At 43.0% G+C, this 16,121-nt stretch overlaps 1 protein-coding gene across 7 annotated transcripts in view; it reads right to left on the bottom strand.

The window, feature by feature from the left end:
* RYR3 (ryanodine receptor 3) overlaps positions 1-16,121 on the bottom strand; it is a 565,051-nt gene that overhangs the window by 76,690 nt on the left and 472,240 nt on the right. For 5 of the 7 annotated variants that reach the window (XR_015135045.1, XM_086322065.1, XM_086322066.1 and 2 more), the window contains exons 61-65: positions 15,456-15,505; positions 15,018-15,078; positions 12,393-12,631; positions 10,953-11,034; positions 475-605 (exon numbers count right to left, since the gene is read on the bottom strand). Coding sequence is in view for 5 of the 7 variants with exons in the window: in XM_086322065.1 (XP_086178191.1) it covers positions 475-605; positions 10,953-11,034; positions 12,393-12,631; positions 15,018-15,078; positions 15,456-15,505 (563 nt within the window). In the remaining 2 variants the exon portion in view is untranslated. Of the gene's footprint in view, positions 1-474; positions 606-10,952; positions 11,035-12,392; positions 12,632-14,978; positions 15,079-15,455; positions 15,506-16,121 lie in introns of those variants that run through there. The other 2 variants (XR_015135046.1, XM_086322069.1) reach the window with 2 other exon arrangements.

The raw sequence follows: 16,121 nt of genomic DNA, 5'->3' as shown, positions 1-16,121 counted from the left end.
TCCATCCTTCACGAAGATGGAGAATACATGGTCATCATCCTTGGAAGCACAGCCGTGCTATGGACTTGAAGAGTATACCAAGGTTATCAGTGCAGCTCTGTGCTACCCCCTTGCTCCCACTCTCTGGAGAGGAACAGAGAAGAACAGTCACATCCCCAGGTGCAGGAAGAGAATGGAGATCCGGGCAGACAGGAGAACCTGAGCTCTTAGGATGCAAGGGATGTTGAAACCAACTGCACTGTCTCCTCTTTTCACAGAAGAGGAGACCAAAGTCTAAAGATAACAAAGAACTTGCTTGTGTCCACTTTTCCAGCAAGATGGAGACCTGTCACAGGGCACCAGTTCTGACCTCCTGGCCCCTTGCAGACCACGTGACTGACAAGGCTGGGGGCTGCTGGCCTTGCCTTTCTGGCTTTCTCTCCCACTGCTTTCCTCTAAGCACATCAGTGATGACCTCTGATGGATGGTACTTACTAGACCTCTCCCTGGGGGTTTTGGTGTTGAAGACGGAGAGCGGGTTGTAGCGGTTAAGGGTGGGCTCCAGGAATGCCACTGGTATGGCGGCTGCCAGTGAGGCCAGGCATTCTCCAAGGGCAGGACGCTGCCTGGAAACAAAGAAGTCCATTTAGAAGTGGTGCCACCTCCGTGCTGGCCCCATGCATTGGTGGACCAGGCCTCTTTCCAGGACGTCTCAGTCCACTTCCCCACAGACGGCTCCACTGGACATCCTGGGCCTTGAGCTCAGCTGGATTGCATGTTCTTCCCCTCCCTCCCCTGTTTCTGGACACTAACCAATGGTTTACAATGGTCTCATTCCCTGCTACCTAGTTCTTAAATAACTAAGGTGATAATGTAGCTTTGTTTTCTCCCAGCATCTCTGAGAGCAAGTTTGGCTGGCATCCAAATTGAATCAGATCCTCCCAGTTCTTAAAATGTTTTAAAATCTTTCATGGAATTTCTTTGTCTAGTCCCTGTTATGAGTAGAGCTTGTGTTGACCAATTGGAACCGCAGACAATGGGCCAAAAACACCAATAAGACACCAAATTAAAGTTCTGCCTTGCAAGATAACTGACACGTCCAAAACAAATCGCTTGATGTAGACAAAAGAGCTCTAACACCTATTACTTCTCTTTCTTCCACAAACACTTGAGTGTCCACCATGCACTAAACTTTCGTTTTTAAGTCTTTCTGAGAAAGATGCAATCAATCAAAATCAAAATGCTTGGGATTCCTAGTTCAGATTTTTAGTTCTCTGGCTAAGAGGACTTATGCTTACCTGCAGGATAACCAAGGCTGCAAGAGTAAGTGATGGACTACAAGCCACCAGCTGGTCAAAGCAGAGCTAGTACTGAAAGAGTGCTTCCCCTCTCAGACCTGGGCTTAGCTCTGGATTTTTATTATCTAATCCAGCAGGTTCTTTCTGCTACTGAGATGATATACAGTCGTAGCGCTGGCTCAAAGGGCCCCATTAGGGGGCTGACATCTGTTGCTTCCTGATGAATGGGAGACCAGAGCCATCTGTTTTCCACCCATCAATATCTTTTACCTGCCACCCTCTGGCATTTGATCACAGACAGACTACACACACCTGCCTTGTGAGTTACATACGTGATGCCAGTTTCCAAATACAAGGAAAAATTTCTTCAAATAAACAATAATGTGAGTCCTTTGTTAGACCGTGATACAAAGGTAACTAGTAGAAAAGGCACACATTAGGTAAATAATTAAGAGATGAAAGGGATTACAGGATTCAAGTCCATCATGTTTGCCTTCCTCTGTGACTGAGGAGCTTAAACTCATCAGTATGAATGTGGATACTGTGCATGAAGCCCATCAGGAGAAGCCCTGGGGGCAGAGGATGTCAGGCTGCACATTGGGGGATATTACAGAGCCATTGTGGAGAAAACTGTCAGCTAGAGGGGGCATGCTTGGAGCCAAGAGCAAACGTGTACCCCACTATTGCAGTTCTGCAGAGACAGGAAGGCATTCAGTTCTCACAGTTACCTTCAGTTCCCACCAAAACCCATGCCCAACAACATGTACACTCTGCCATATTTAAAATGGATAATCAACAAGGACCTACTGTACAGCACAGGGAACTCTGCTCACTGAGGCATAACAGGCTGTTATGTGGCAGCCTGGATGGGAGGGGAGTTTGGGGGGAAGCAATACTATATATATGCTGCTGCTGCTGCTGCTAAGTCACTTCAGTTGTGTCCGACTCTGTGTGATTCCATAGACGGCAGCCCACCAAGCTCCCCCGTCCCTGGGATTCTCCAGGCAAGAACACTGGAGTGGGTTGCCATTTCCTTCTCCAGTGCATGAAAGTGAAAAGTGAAAGTGAAGTCGCTCAGTCATGTCCGACCCTCAGCGACCCCATGGACTGCAGCCTTCCAGGCTCCTCCATCCATGGGATTTTCCAGGCAAGAGTACTGGAGTGAGGTGCCATTGCCTTCTCTGATATATACATATCAGAGTATCTGAGTCCCTTTGCTATCTACCTGAAACCATCACAACATTGTTAATCTGCTATACTCCAATATAAAATAAAAAGTTAAATAAAAGTGCTATGAAAAGGAAAAAGAAACCCATACCCAGCATCCCATTAATTGTCCTTCACTATGACAACAGCCAATAATTCCAGTAGTACCAAGACACCAGACTGTCAAAGCTATAGAGTCTCTGAATAGGATAACAAACATTTACTAGGGGACAGGGCAGGGAGGTAGCTAGGGGAGCCATTGTTGTCTGAGAAGTAAGCCAGGTAGTAAAGAATCCACCTGCAATGTAGGAGACCTGGGTTCGATCCCTGGGTTGGGAAGATCCCCTGAAGAAGAGAATGGCTACCCACTCCAGTATTCTTCCCTGGAGAATTCCATGGACAGAGGAGCCTGGCAGGCTGCAGTGTGACAAAATAGCATGTCTTTATGGTCTCATTATAAAGATTAGAATCAACTTGCAACTTCATTATGCAGAGACAAAGGATACACATTTGAGTTGGGTTAGAAATGTGGTCTTAACTGGTCCTGAAAAAAAATGCCTTGACAAGACTATCTAGGGTAGAGTCAGAATGTGTTGGGCGCTAGCCTGGGGGTCCATAGAACTGTTCTGCTTGAGATGCCAGAGGAGTCTGCTGGACCAGAGAGAGGGAGGAGGGTGAGGGTGGGTGAATCTCGATATAAAGCTGTGTACCCCTTGGAACTTCCATACACTCCTTAGCCAAGTTATCAAACCTAAGACAAATGTGATCTTTTAACTACTTTAAAAGACAACTAATACATATGATTTTATCCCTTCTTTTCTATCTTCTTCTTGAGCTCAGCTTTTAGGGGATTAGCTGACAACTTACTTGGCCTGAAGTATTTGAGCTTCCACATCATTTTCAAATCAGCCTCCAGGAAGCAAGAATGCCCTCAGCCAGATAAGCACTTGTTAGCTAACAGCACAGCCTTGTCCTTCTGTGAAAGATCTGACTGTTAAATCATCGCATCCAGGTCTGCTCTGGAAGGTCTATTTGGGAGCTGCATCAGTGGTAGAAGAGGCTTCCCTGCTGGCCCAGCAGGTAATCCACCTGCAAGGCAGGAGACATGGGTTCGATCCCTGAGTTGGGATTATCTGGAGTAGGAAATGGCAACCCATTCCTATATTCTTGCCTGGGAAATCCCATGGACAGGGAAGCCTGGCAGCATTACAGTCAGACACGACTGAGCCCATGGCACATCAGTGGTGGAGGAAGGGAGGGGGCGGGGCTGGGGAGACTGCAGAGCCCAAGGGTCTCTCCAGAGAGCTCTGCAAAGCTGCTTCACTTCTGAACAGGCCCTGGCCAGTCCTGTTCCCCATCTCTCCTCCTCAACACCTTTTCTTCTCCTGCTGGGAGCCACCACGGGAGATCCCACCCATGACAAGGTCATGTGGAAGAGATCTGAAGAGCAAGGCTGATCAGAACTCAAGGGACCACCCTGAATCTGCTTGAGCATCTACCCCAAAACCAAAATCTGTCTGTCTTACTACTTTGTGCCTTTCACCAACTCTTCTGACATTAACATGGGGCTATCCCCAACCACCTTTCTCTGGAAAAAATCAACTTAGGGCTTTAGTTAATGGGCATGATAGGAGTGTTTCAATTCAAACCCCTCTGTCGGCATTCTAGCTTGCCTGACAGGTTTATCCATACTCTTGCAATTAACACACATGATTGTTCACAACTCCCCAACCTTGAAAGGCACGGGAAGCCAAAACATTCTAAAAGTCCTAATAAGCATAGAGTCCTTTAAGGGATGAAAAATTATTAGAATAGATAGTACTGGTAAAGGGCTTCATTATTGGGCCAATGCTTGCTGCCAAGTGCCCATATCCCTTATCCATGTGCACCTGGGAGTGCATTAGTTAACATAGTTGGGATGTAAGAAAAACAAGCAGCAGCCTTGGAATTAACCACATCAGACCTTTGAGCTAATTGGTTCTTTCTTTGTTGTGACCCGCTGCACCTTTGCTCCGTGAGAATGTAACTCTGTTTAGTACTTTCTGAGGCTGGGAGAAATATAAAGAAAAAACACTTCAAGGGAAAATAAGTTTTCTGGTTGAGCAGCCTTTATCAAAAAAGGGTCATAAAATGTCCACAGGTCTCCAAGGCCAGAAGATAATGTACACAACATTGTTTATGGGAAAGGTATGCAGAAAAAATCCTGGTTTTGATAAAGACAAAACAGATGTAATGTTTGGGCTGACTCTGTATGACTTTGCATCTTTCATTTCCCTCTGTGTACAAGTCAAGGTATAAAAGTTCCTTTTGAAAATAAAGTTATGGGCCTCACTCACCGAAGCTTGGTCTCCCCGTGTCATTCTTTTTTTCCTTTTCCCTCCTTTTCTCTCTCTGTTCTTCTTTCAGGATGACTCCTTGGAACACAGGAGCTTTATTGGCTTTCTGTGTAAATCAAGGAAGATCAAGCCCTGTTTTCTCTTTTCTATCCTTATTACCTAAGCTGTCATCCTGAGGGTACCCCTGGATCCTGCTGGGGCTGGACCCTGGCATTCTCCCACTCCTTTGCTTCTTTCTAAGCTCATGGTGGTGGAGGAAAGGCCAACCCTCAGGACAGATGATTGGAGTGAGGGCCTCTGCACATTGAACATGAAGAGCCACATGTCTTCATGTGACAAGGGGTGATATCAAATCTGAGAGCAAATTTTTAGTTGGGGCAGGGAGAGGAATCTAGGATACAGCTGGTCCTGGGCTGTCTTGGTACTAAATTGACCCATTCAGTTCAGTTCAGTCACTCAGTCATGTCCGACTCTTTGCAATCCCATGCACTGCAGCATGCCAGGCTTCCCTGTCCATCACCAACTCCTGGAGCTTGCTCAAAGTCATGTCCATTGAGTCAGTGATGCCATCCAACCATCTCATCCTCTGTCATCCCTTCTCCTGCCTTCAATCTTTCCCAGCATCAAGGTCTTTTCCAATGAGTCAGTTCTTTACATCAGGTGGCCAAAGTATTGGAACTTCGGCTTCAGCATCAGTCTTTCCAGTGAACATTCAGGAGTGATTTCCTTTAGGATTAACTGGTTTGCTCTCCTTGCAGTCCAAGGGACTCTTTAATTGATCCATACTACTTCTCTTCTCTTTCACTCACCAAAATTAAAGTTATGATCTCCCAAAAGTGAATTTCTACAGTTAGTCTGATGAAAGGCAATCCTTGGGGGCAATGGACAGTTCTCTGGTGTTATGCTGACTCCCTGACTTGAGGGAGAGGGACAAGCATGATATTTAGTTACTGACAAACTGAGTCTCTGCCAGCTCACCACAGGCATTTTCTAGTCTGGAGCACACAACGATGCTAATAAGCTGGAGGGAGAAACAACAGTTTTTGCCTCACTGAGAAAGTTCTTTCTGTAAAAGCCCAGAAGTCTGCCAGTTAATGCTCCTGGCTGTGAAATACCAGAGGGATGACCTTCGCCTCCAGGTCCAAGACCAACTGAGCTAGACAAAACTTGCTGCTAAAATACTGGTGGTTTTTAGCACCTGCCAGGGGGCATTGTGGGTGTGGACCAAGCAAAGCAAGGGCTACAGAAATAGCTCCATAGCAACCAAAGGGCATACTGTAAGAGTTTACCACTGGAAAGAGAAATGCACTCTCCCTGCAAGCCCCCTCAGTTATTACTGTTAAGAACAGTATTTTTCATATAACAGTACTTGGTCAATGCTGACAGGCTGAAGAGACTTCAATTTTTTTTTTCCCCATTAAATTGAAGTATGGCTTAGATGATAAAGAATCCGGCTGCAATGCGGGAGACCTGGGTTCGATCCCTGGGCTGGGAAGATTCCCTGTAGAAGGGAATGACTACCCACTCCAGCATTCTGGCCTGGAGAATTCCATGGACAGAGGAGCCTGGCAGGCTACAGTCCATGGGGTCACAAACAGCTGGACACGGCTGAGCGACTTTCACTTTCACAGTTGATTTACAATGCAAAGTAATCTTGTGTGTGTGTGTGTGTGTGTGTGTGTATTCTTTTCCAGATTCTTTTCCATTATAAGTTTTTACAAGATGCTGAATATATTAATAGTTCCCTGTGCTATACAGTAGGTCCTTGTTTACCTATGTTATACATAGTACTGTGTATCTTTTAATTCCAAATTCCTAATTTATCCCTCCCTCTCCTCATTCTCTTTCAGTTCAATTTGTATTTCAGGTTTTGTTAATTCCTAAGTCAGTCTCTCAACTTTTGTCCCATGAATTGGGACCTGCTTATCAACAGTCTATCATCAGGGATATCGGCCGAGACAAAGTCATTCTAATAATAATTATGCCTGCACGTATCTGGTGCTTTGCAATTTTGAAAGTTCCTTTGTGTAAATTCCAGAGGATGCAAAAGAGAGTAAGTAACAGGGAGCAGGGGGGCAGAAAGTGGAGGCACAGCAAGGTTCTAGACAGCAATACCAGTGATCTCAGCAGTTTGGGGAGAGCAACGTTTGATCAGGAAAGAACTGGTCAAAGCGGGCAGAGCAGGAAGGCAAATATAAATATCTCTAAAGTGTGAAGGCAAAAACAAAGTTTTAATCTGAAATAAAATGGAGATTCAATGCTTAATGTAGTCAATTACCAAACTTAGTCTCTTGATCTATCTCCATCAAATGCTCTATCAATTAATCAAAGTAGGGACTTGCCTGGTGGTCCAGTGGTTAAGAATCCAGCTGCCAAAGCAGGAGACACAGGTTCGATCCCTGGTCCAGGAACTAAGATACCACATGCCTTGGGCAACTAAGCCCATGTGCCACAACTATTGAGCCTGCGCTCTAGAGCCCTTGTCAATAAGAGAAGCCACTTCAATGAGAAGCCCACATACAGCAACTAGAGAGTAGCCCCCACTCACTGTACCTAGAGAAAGCCTGAATGCAGCAATGAAGACCCAATGCAACCAAATGAATAAATAGTAATAAAATCAATCAAAGTATATTCAGGTTAAAGAATGTTAAGCATTCTCCATGTTTAAATACACAGGTAAGAGCCTTTATCCTACTCTGAAATTTTGTACCTGAAAATTTACCTGTCAGTGACTGTCTCAGTCTAGCCTCAATTAGAAAATATTCCCCCCAAAAGGTCTCTAATCTGTTTCAATGACTTTTTTCCTCCTCACAGTCAACCCTATCATGGAGGTGTCTGGAATCTTTTCTATTTACAATGCATTCATGCTATAGTTGGAAACCAAATATTGAGTGGTTCCTTTGCAACCCTATAAGACATATGCTAGCCAAGAAACTTCAGTAAAACATGGCAGAGAAATGGTAATGGTAGGCTTCACTATATTTTCTCCCCTCTAAAACCCACAAGAGCTGGGGGAAAATTGAGGAGAAATTTAGACCTATGCTGAAATTAGAAAATGTGTGTTAACTTCACATTGAAAAATACATACCAAATCAAAAAAGTTTCAGAAAAGAACAATTAGCTAAAAGTTACTACAGAGAAAATGAGAGAGGAAAGTTAAGGAAATAGTCAATCAGATCAGATCAGATCAGTCGCTCAGTTGTGTCCGACTCTTTGCGACCCCATGAATCGCAGTCAATAGATACAAATAATTTCCCTCCTTGAACAACAGCTAGGATCAAAAACCTCAGCAACAATATAATAAAATTGAAGATTCATTAAATAAAGTAAGATCCAATTCTGGAACCTGAGGGGGTGTATTAAGTTCTGAGAAGAAGTGCAGGGGTTGATATGGAAAGGACAACCCAGGGACATGGTACAGGGAAATGAAAGAGCTTCAAGACCAAAGAAGGAACCCAGTGAGCAGCAGCAAAGTCAAGTGTGCAGGGAACAAATCACCGGGTTCCGGGAATACACACTGTCAGACCACAGAGAAGCGAAGTCTGTACACTTCTGAAGGAGGAAAATTATGACCCAAGGATTTTATACCATGGAAACTGTTCACATATAAAGTCGGCAGATGATATTACAAAATATGCCAACACTCAAGAGTAAGCACTCTTACAGAAAAAACAACATAAGATGAATCTGGCCACCCAAGAGGTAAATCAAAATAAAAGTTTTAGGATGGGCAAATCACAATTTAGAAGGATTGGCTACACACTGAGTCATTTAAATATAAACCAAGGTAAACAACTCAAGGAATATTAGTCCTAAAATATTCCAGGGTAAAATGTATGTGTTGTTAGGAATTACACAGCAAAAAACGAAAGGTAGAAAGGATAGGAAGTGCCAGAAATGCAAATGTATTAAACTTGGTAATCTTTTTAAAAGTAGAGCATTAATAATTATTTTAATTAATGATAAATGAAAAATATATGAGTTACATGTTAAGGAAATTCAGTTTTTAACTTCATCCAACAAGACAAAGTTATAAAGCAATATTATGATCCTAACGTGTAAAAATGTACACATGTAGAAAACGTCTAGAATGGTAATACACAAACTGTTACTAGGTGGGGTGATCTGTGGTGAAGAAGGAAGCAGACTTTTAATTTTACATAGGTCTGTACTGTTTGATTTTTTAAAAAAATAAGTATGTCTTACTTTCACAATACAATAGAAAATACATAAAAGTCACTAATGGCAGCGTCACAACTTGAGGATTTTAAATCTTTATATCCTGGTTGCTTAACTAACAGACAGACAATCGGGGCAGACTTGACTGAGGTGCTTCTTCAAGCCTGGCTTTCTACCTGCGTGGAATATGAAACACAGGCACCGATATTCCCAGCACTATGAGTACATGAATAAAGTATAAAAAGTCATATGAAGAATGGTCTCTTTTCTGGTCTGACATTTCAGAGTTGACCTTTCTTTGACTTTTTTTTTTTTTTTTAACAAGAGAGAGTAATGCATAAGCTTTTCAAAAAATTGTACCAAAAAAACACGTATACGTATAGACGCATGTACATACATACAAGGATCTTCCCAGGTGGCGCTAGTGGCAAAGAACCTGCCTGCCAATGCAGGAGACATAAGAGACACAAGTTCAGTCCCTGCGTTGGGAAGATCCCCTGGAGGAGGGCATGGCAGTCCACTCCAGCACTCTTGCCTGGAGAATCCTAGGGACAGAGGAGCCTGGTAGGTTACAGTCCACGGGGTAGCAAAGAGTTGGACACTACTGAAGTAAGTTAGCATGCATGAACATACATATAAACCAAGAGAATAAGAAAAGATGTTGAGAAAATATTCACAAATGCTTAATGAAAGTAAAGATACTTTCCCTAGGTGAAATTCTGTATTAAATATTAAAAATTTTAATTCTCTTGATTTGGTATAAAATATGTTTATAACTTTTGTCTGCCCAGTTCCTATTAAAGGACAAGACTATTTATCTATATTTCATGTAAAACAATAAGGAAAGCTATGTAACTCTAAGGAATTAAACTCATAATCAAAATAAATTAGCTGTTAGTTCTTCAATTAATTTCTTGAACTCTAGAAGCTACTTAACAGTTGTAATTATGAAGACATAGACATTTCTTCAACATGCTTTGGTTATTAGCACATGATTTCAAGTCATCAGATCCTGAGTTCTTGAAGGAGTCAAAGTCTTTTTTTTGCTTTATTGAGAAACTGCAATTAGAATTTATGTAAGTTTAGATATGAAACAGGGATATACTGTTGGTTTGTTTGATAAAGGATCATAAATTGAGGAGGTCTACAGATCGTGGATATCAACAGGATGTTTAGATTAAGCAATTTTAAGCACAGATCAAATTCTTTCCAGTTTCCTTATTTGAAAAGGCAAAAAAGGAAAAAAAAATCTTCCAAGGATAAGTCTACATCTAGAGTTTGGCTAACACTGTGTTTATCTTTCTGATCTTCTCCATGGATTTAAACAGAATCACATAACACATGACATTTGATTCTGAAAAGCAAGGGGTGGCCAAAGGCCTCCATTGCTCCAGGCAGATTAGAGAGCAGAGTGGGAACTCAAACACCTTGGAAAGTCAGCCTGTTCAGATTCAAGACCACTGAGTAGCATTTCTGTTCCCGAAGTGTGAACTTTTTAAAAATTATAGTTAATCTGACAGCCAAGAATGGTAAAGGTCCAGGGCCGTATCACATAGAAACTCATTAAACACTAAAGCAACCGCCTCACTTCCCTTGAGCTTCTCAGCAAGCTTTAACCACAGGAACTCTGGAAGCTCTCTGAAAGCTGTGATTATAAAGAAAGAGATGTTTCTTCAACATTTTTTGGCCAACAGCACATGATTTAGTTTGGCTATATTGCTCCTCCAGCCACGTACATTCTCCAGCTATCTCCACGGAAGTCATACATCTTAGAAGCCTCATTAACACTTCTAAATACTGCCATAAACATTTCATAAGCGAGGCTCAAAATCACTAAGCCATTTCAGTGAGCATTTTGCTTCTGCTGGATTGGAAAGATGCTACTGTTAAGTGTTTAAAGACTTCAGTAACACATTCAGCCCGAACGTGTTAGCCTCTTTTGTTCACTCATTACCTTTCAACATAGATGTTCTTTCCTGTCCCGAGGGAGTAGAGGCTGCACAGTATATGGTAGCATGAAAGCTGCACATCACCCACTGGAAAGAACAAACAAGAACTGTCATTCTCGTGCATCAACCCCAGAGGTCCACCTCCTGCACACAGCAAGGGTCTGCAAACAGAAAACACACTGGCTTCACCCAAGAGCCAAAGATCTCACTTTTTTTCTTTTTAACAAATAGAGCCCCTCTCTTTTCAAATGCCAGTTGCTGAGCTGGAAGAGAAAACACCATAAGGAAAACACCCACCACTGTGCCATCCCAGGTCCTTTGTGGAACCCCAGATACAGATCACATAGCTTCTCAGGGAAAGGAATCATTTGACCAGTGAGTCCTTCCATGCGGTATTTTTTTTTCCCCTCCAATAGAGGGAGACACTGCAGTCAAATTTTATCCAGAGCACTATTTCCTTTTTTTGAAAGGAAGAATGAAAGGAATCTGAAGCTTGAGTGAGCTTTTTGTTCCTTTTCCAGGGAGACGTGTACAATGTCCCTACTTCTTATGAGACAGAGCAAAATACCTCATGTCCACCTGTCCCAGCTTCTCTGATAGATGTTTTACAAAAGGTAATTCAATTGTATTATGATTTTGCCATGTTTCTCAAGGGAAGGGCATCATTCACTTAGGTACTCAGAATTTAATGGGCAGGCTACATGCCTCTATTAATGTATGGAACTCACAATAAGGCTGGAACTAATTTAACACAAAGAACTAGTTTAATTTCTTATTTTTCAACAAGAAAGTGTGCTGTTTCCATGACACAGAATAATGAGTTTGGATGTTCCCCTCCTTCTCCCCCAAAGCCCATGGAAACAACTGATTTTCACTACTGAGGGCTATGGAAGACACAGCCTTAGCCATTGGCCATTGGTTAAACTAATTCAATCATGTGCCACCATTTACAGTGTGAAATTGAAGCTTGGTGGCAGGATAAGAAGGCTGAACATAGTACTAAACGCAAAGTAAAACCAACCAACTATGGTCTTTCTTCTGGCGGCTCAGATGTTAGCAGCTTTCCTTTGCTCCTGATATACAGTGAATAAATTAAAGCTTCTTAATAGGAAAATTGGTGTCTGGGAGCAAACCTGTATCTCTTGACAGATTTCACAGATAACCTTTTCAAATTAAGAGAGAACACAATGGCTGAGAGTGAAACCAGTGGGTGGAAGACTGGTCCTGGGTACAGTGGGAAAAGGTGAAATATTTATAAACTGATATTTGGGGATCTCTTCCCCTCCAAGAGTCTACTCCTTTTTTTTTTTAATTAAGAGGGAAAAAGTGTGGAATGGTTGTCTCTACTCTGCCCTGAAGGTCAGCCTAAGGGAATGAACCCCACACTTCCTAAGGATCTGCAGCTGGGTACACATGAATCCATGACAGACGGCAGGTCAACTCACAGAGTAAGTCCACCCCGAACTGATGCTGAGCCACGTGCTCAAAGATGGATGTCAAGATGGGGAGCAGAGCCACCGTGGTGTAGTTAATATTTTGAGAGACGCCTTTGATCTGTGTTCTGGAATGGGTAAACTTGCCGAGCTTCAGGTTTTCCAAAGTTTTCTCTAAGTCTTCCGCTGCATTTTCAAAGAATGCCCGTAACCCGGCTTTCACCAGCTCTGAGCCTGACTTCATGACCGTCCTGTAAGCAAACAATGTTCAAAACCAGAAGCATAACCCAAACCTTTGGCCAATTCCCTTCTAGAGTCTGGGGACTTTCAGTGCAACCCGGGCAGACATTTGACACCCCTGTCACTGCAGTAATTATTAACACCCAAAAAGAAACTGGGATCACAGAATCCTGAAGCATGGGCCAGCAACTGGAAGGCAGGCTTGATTTGAGGGCATGACTGCTCAACTCTTGGGACTCCCACGTGGCATGGTGGTAAAGAATCCACCTGCCAATGCAGGACATACAAGAGATGCAAGGTCAATCCCTGCGTTGGGAAGATCCTTGGGAGGAGGAAATGGCAACCCACTCTAGTATTCTTGCCTTGAAAATCCTACCGACATAGGAGCCTGGCGGGCTACAGTCCACAGGGTCAGAAAGAGTTGGAAATGACTGAGTATGCACACATATACTGGTAATACTGCTCTGGGTTGCTGTCTACACTTTACATTGACACACTGCTCAATTCTTAGAGAATGGACAGGACGATCTAGAGAGAAACTGATATTGGTCACCTGCTATCTATATAATATTGCAGCTGGCTACATTCTTCTGGAAATATCTAATTAAAAGGACACAGAGAGAACTTTTCTTCAGCTCCCCATGGGCTCAGCAACTTTTATAAGGGCTAGTTAGAAATACTAGCTCTCCTGTGATGCAGGACCTCTTAGAAAAAGAGGACAAAGAATTAAATCAACTGAAGCTTATGTTTCTATCACTTCGCAGGGATGTTCCGGCTTGGAGAAGGGGAGGGAAGAAGGGTCACCCCCTTTTAAAACAGCTTACTCAGACCACTGAAGAAACCATATGGGAATAGAGATTAGCTATGGGTATCTGGGGCTTTCCCTCAAAACTATCTTATAAAACTCAGCACTGGAACAAAGCCTATCAGTTATCTTTTATTTTCCATATTTCTACATCTTATTCACAAGATTATGACAGGCTTGCCACAAGGCCAGATGCTTTTTATCTACAGCATTTTCACGATTATCATCCAGCCAATCAGAAACATAAAAACAAGGAAATAAAGTCAGTGAGGCTTGTTCCTATCCTGTAAGTATTTATAAACCATCTTCCTCAGATTTTCTCAGGAATGACTATGAAACACACTGACTTGTGTTCTGTTTAGTTTTGCAGGAAGAAAACCCGCTCTTAAGGCATTTTGCAAATTTTGGGAATAAAGATTCCTCATCCCAACTGCACCCCTGGAATGCTTTGGTCTGATTCTGCAAATTTTGTGCTGTTAGTACTTCTGGGCCTCCGAGGTGGTACGCTGATAGAGAACCCATCTGCCAGTGCCAGAGATGCAAGAGACGTAGATTCAGTTGGGAAGATCCCCTGAAGTAGGAATTGGCAACCCGCTCTATTATTCTTGCCTGAGAAATCCCAAGGACAGAGAAGCCTGGCAGGCTACAGTCCATGGGGTCACAAAGAGTTGGACACAACTGAATGTGTACAAGAGTTTTAAGGGGTTTAGTACCTCCACAACATATTTCTCTCAGAAACCTGAAAATCCCCTTTAATTGCCCTTAACTTTTTTTTAAACCATTTTTAATTTATAGAGGTTTTTATCATCTGGCCATTCTTTTAGGCTGTTGCCTCTCTTCTGCCTTGGGTTTTGGGAAGCATGTTCTCCCGACTTTGTGAACAGCCCTGCTTAACAAGTCTGCTTATAAAAGCTCCCTTCAGTTCTTTGCCTCTTTTTATCTCATCAAATACTTGATACTACCATAATATATGTACACACACACACACACATATATCTGATGTTATATACATAGATGTTATCCATAACATCTTATTAAAAAAACTCAAACTTTTTGGTCAATCCAATGCGTGAAAGGAAGGAAGACTTCCTTTTTTGTTCAGCCACCTTTCCTACAGACCCTCAGGACACCTTCAGGCTGGAATCTATCTTTGTCTTTGATCTTTTGGTAATCACGTCCCTTCCTTGGCCATTTTGAACTCAGAGTGCTGTGAGTCCCTCTCCCAGCATCCTTACAGCCTCACCACCCATCAGATAGCTTTTACTTTTTTTGTGGAGAATTAGGTACAAAGTGGTACTTTGCCACGTTGTCTGTTTTATCTTCTGAAAGATGAACTTCTCAGTCAGAGAAGACAAGAATTGATCAAATGCTCAGCTTTCAGCATTCAGTATCTGTCACGACAGTGGCTCTCCATCATGAGCTGAGAAAAAGTGTGCTGACATCAGGGTGATTTCCATCTTTTCCCTGTCTTCCCTTCTCTCCCTGGCTCCTGCAGAGTGGTGGCACGTTTCTTCTTCCATACAATAATAAGTGAAGAGAGAGTCAGAGGGGGGAGTCCTGAGAAGATACTGGAGAATGCCGGGCACACTTACCTTGTGTCAAGTGTCTGAGCTAAGATGTGAAGACAGCTCACCATTGTCGTAGAATCGCTCCCTAAAATAAAAAATATCACCCGTGACTCCCCAAGCCATTCAGCCTGTCATTTAAACCCAATCTTCTCAATAAGCACAAACCACAGCCCAGCATAATTAACCACCAACATGCAAAGTGCCAGGGCTCTGTTTGGGGCCAAGGCATTTATCTCCAGCCTGACACATGGCTTTGTGATGGATGTTAGAGGCAAAGCTTAAAACATTCATTGGCATGGAAAATCTAAGCTGTTTGAGGGGTACAGAGGTCATTTATCATGCTTCAGCCCAATTTTCTATGGCAAATTTAGGTGACACCTTAGTCCTAAGGCTCAGGTTGTCTGTGGGACATGAGTTGAGGGTAATCACAGGACGTGCAGCCTTTAGCAATACTTCTCTTACCGAAGAGGGAAATCCTGTGTCGAACCAGAGCAGCGAGTTTGCAGAACAGGCTAAAGCAGAAAAAAATGCAAGTGGGAAAGGGACAGAGATTCAAGGCAGACCCACGTAAACCTTATCCCTCAGCCGCCCATACGGCAAAACAAAGTGCACAGAATGCCCCCCCCACGCCCAGGAAGACAGACTGTGTTCCCCTCAAAGGGTCCTCTGGACCACACTAGGAAAACATGCGGTTCCCCCTGTCTCATTGGACAATCATGAAAGATACCTTGCAGGCATCTACAATGTTACAGAAAACAATCCTTCTGCAACAGCTACAATATTTGGCAATGAGCCAGCTGTTGTAAACCATCTCTTGTTATAGAGTACTAAAAACATTCATTTAGATAACACCCACATTTGGGTAAAAAAGGGTTCTGGAAGGATTTTTCCATTGTTGCAATGGATTGCAAGCCATTTTTATTGTCTTCACTGGGTGAGGGCTGTGAGGCCTTAGTTGGGAGGTGGGCAAGATGGCGGGATTGGAATAAAGATTCAGGTATGGGCAATACTGTTTTGCACCAGAAACATTTCAAGGAACGGCTTCTCTCTGTCATCTCCATTAGCCTACAGGCTTAACTGCTGTCTGATCCATGTCTTTGAAGCTAGGAAATCCCACCTGCCATGCTT

Source organism: Bos grunniens, chromosome 10 (genome assembly GCF_055505025.1).
Source record: "Bos grunniens cultivar Pamir isolate PY7600 chromosome 10, Bosgru_T2T1.0, whole genome shotgun sequence".
NCBI lineage: Eukaryota > Metazoa > Chordata > Mammalia > Artiodactyla > Bovidae > Bos > Bos grunniens.
The sequence above is the reverse complement of the archived record's forward strand: the minus strand, read 5'-3'. Positions and strand labels throughout refer to the sequence as shown.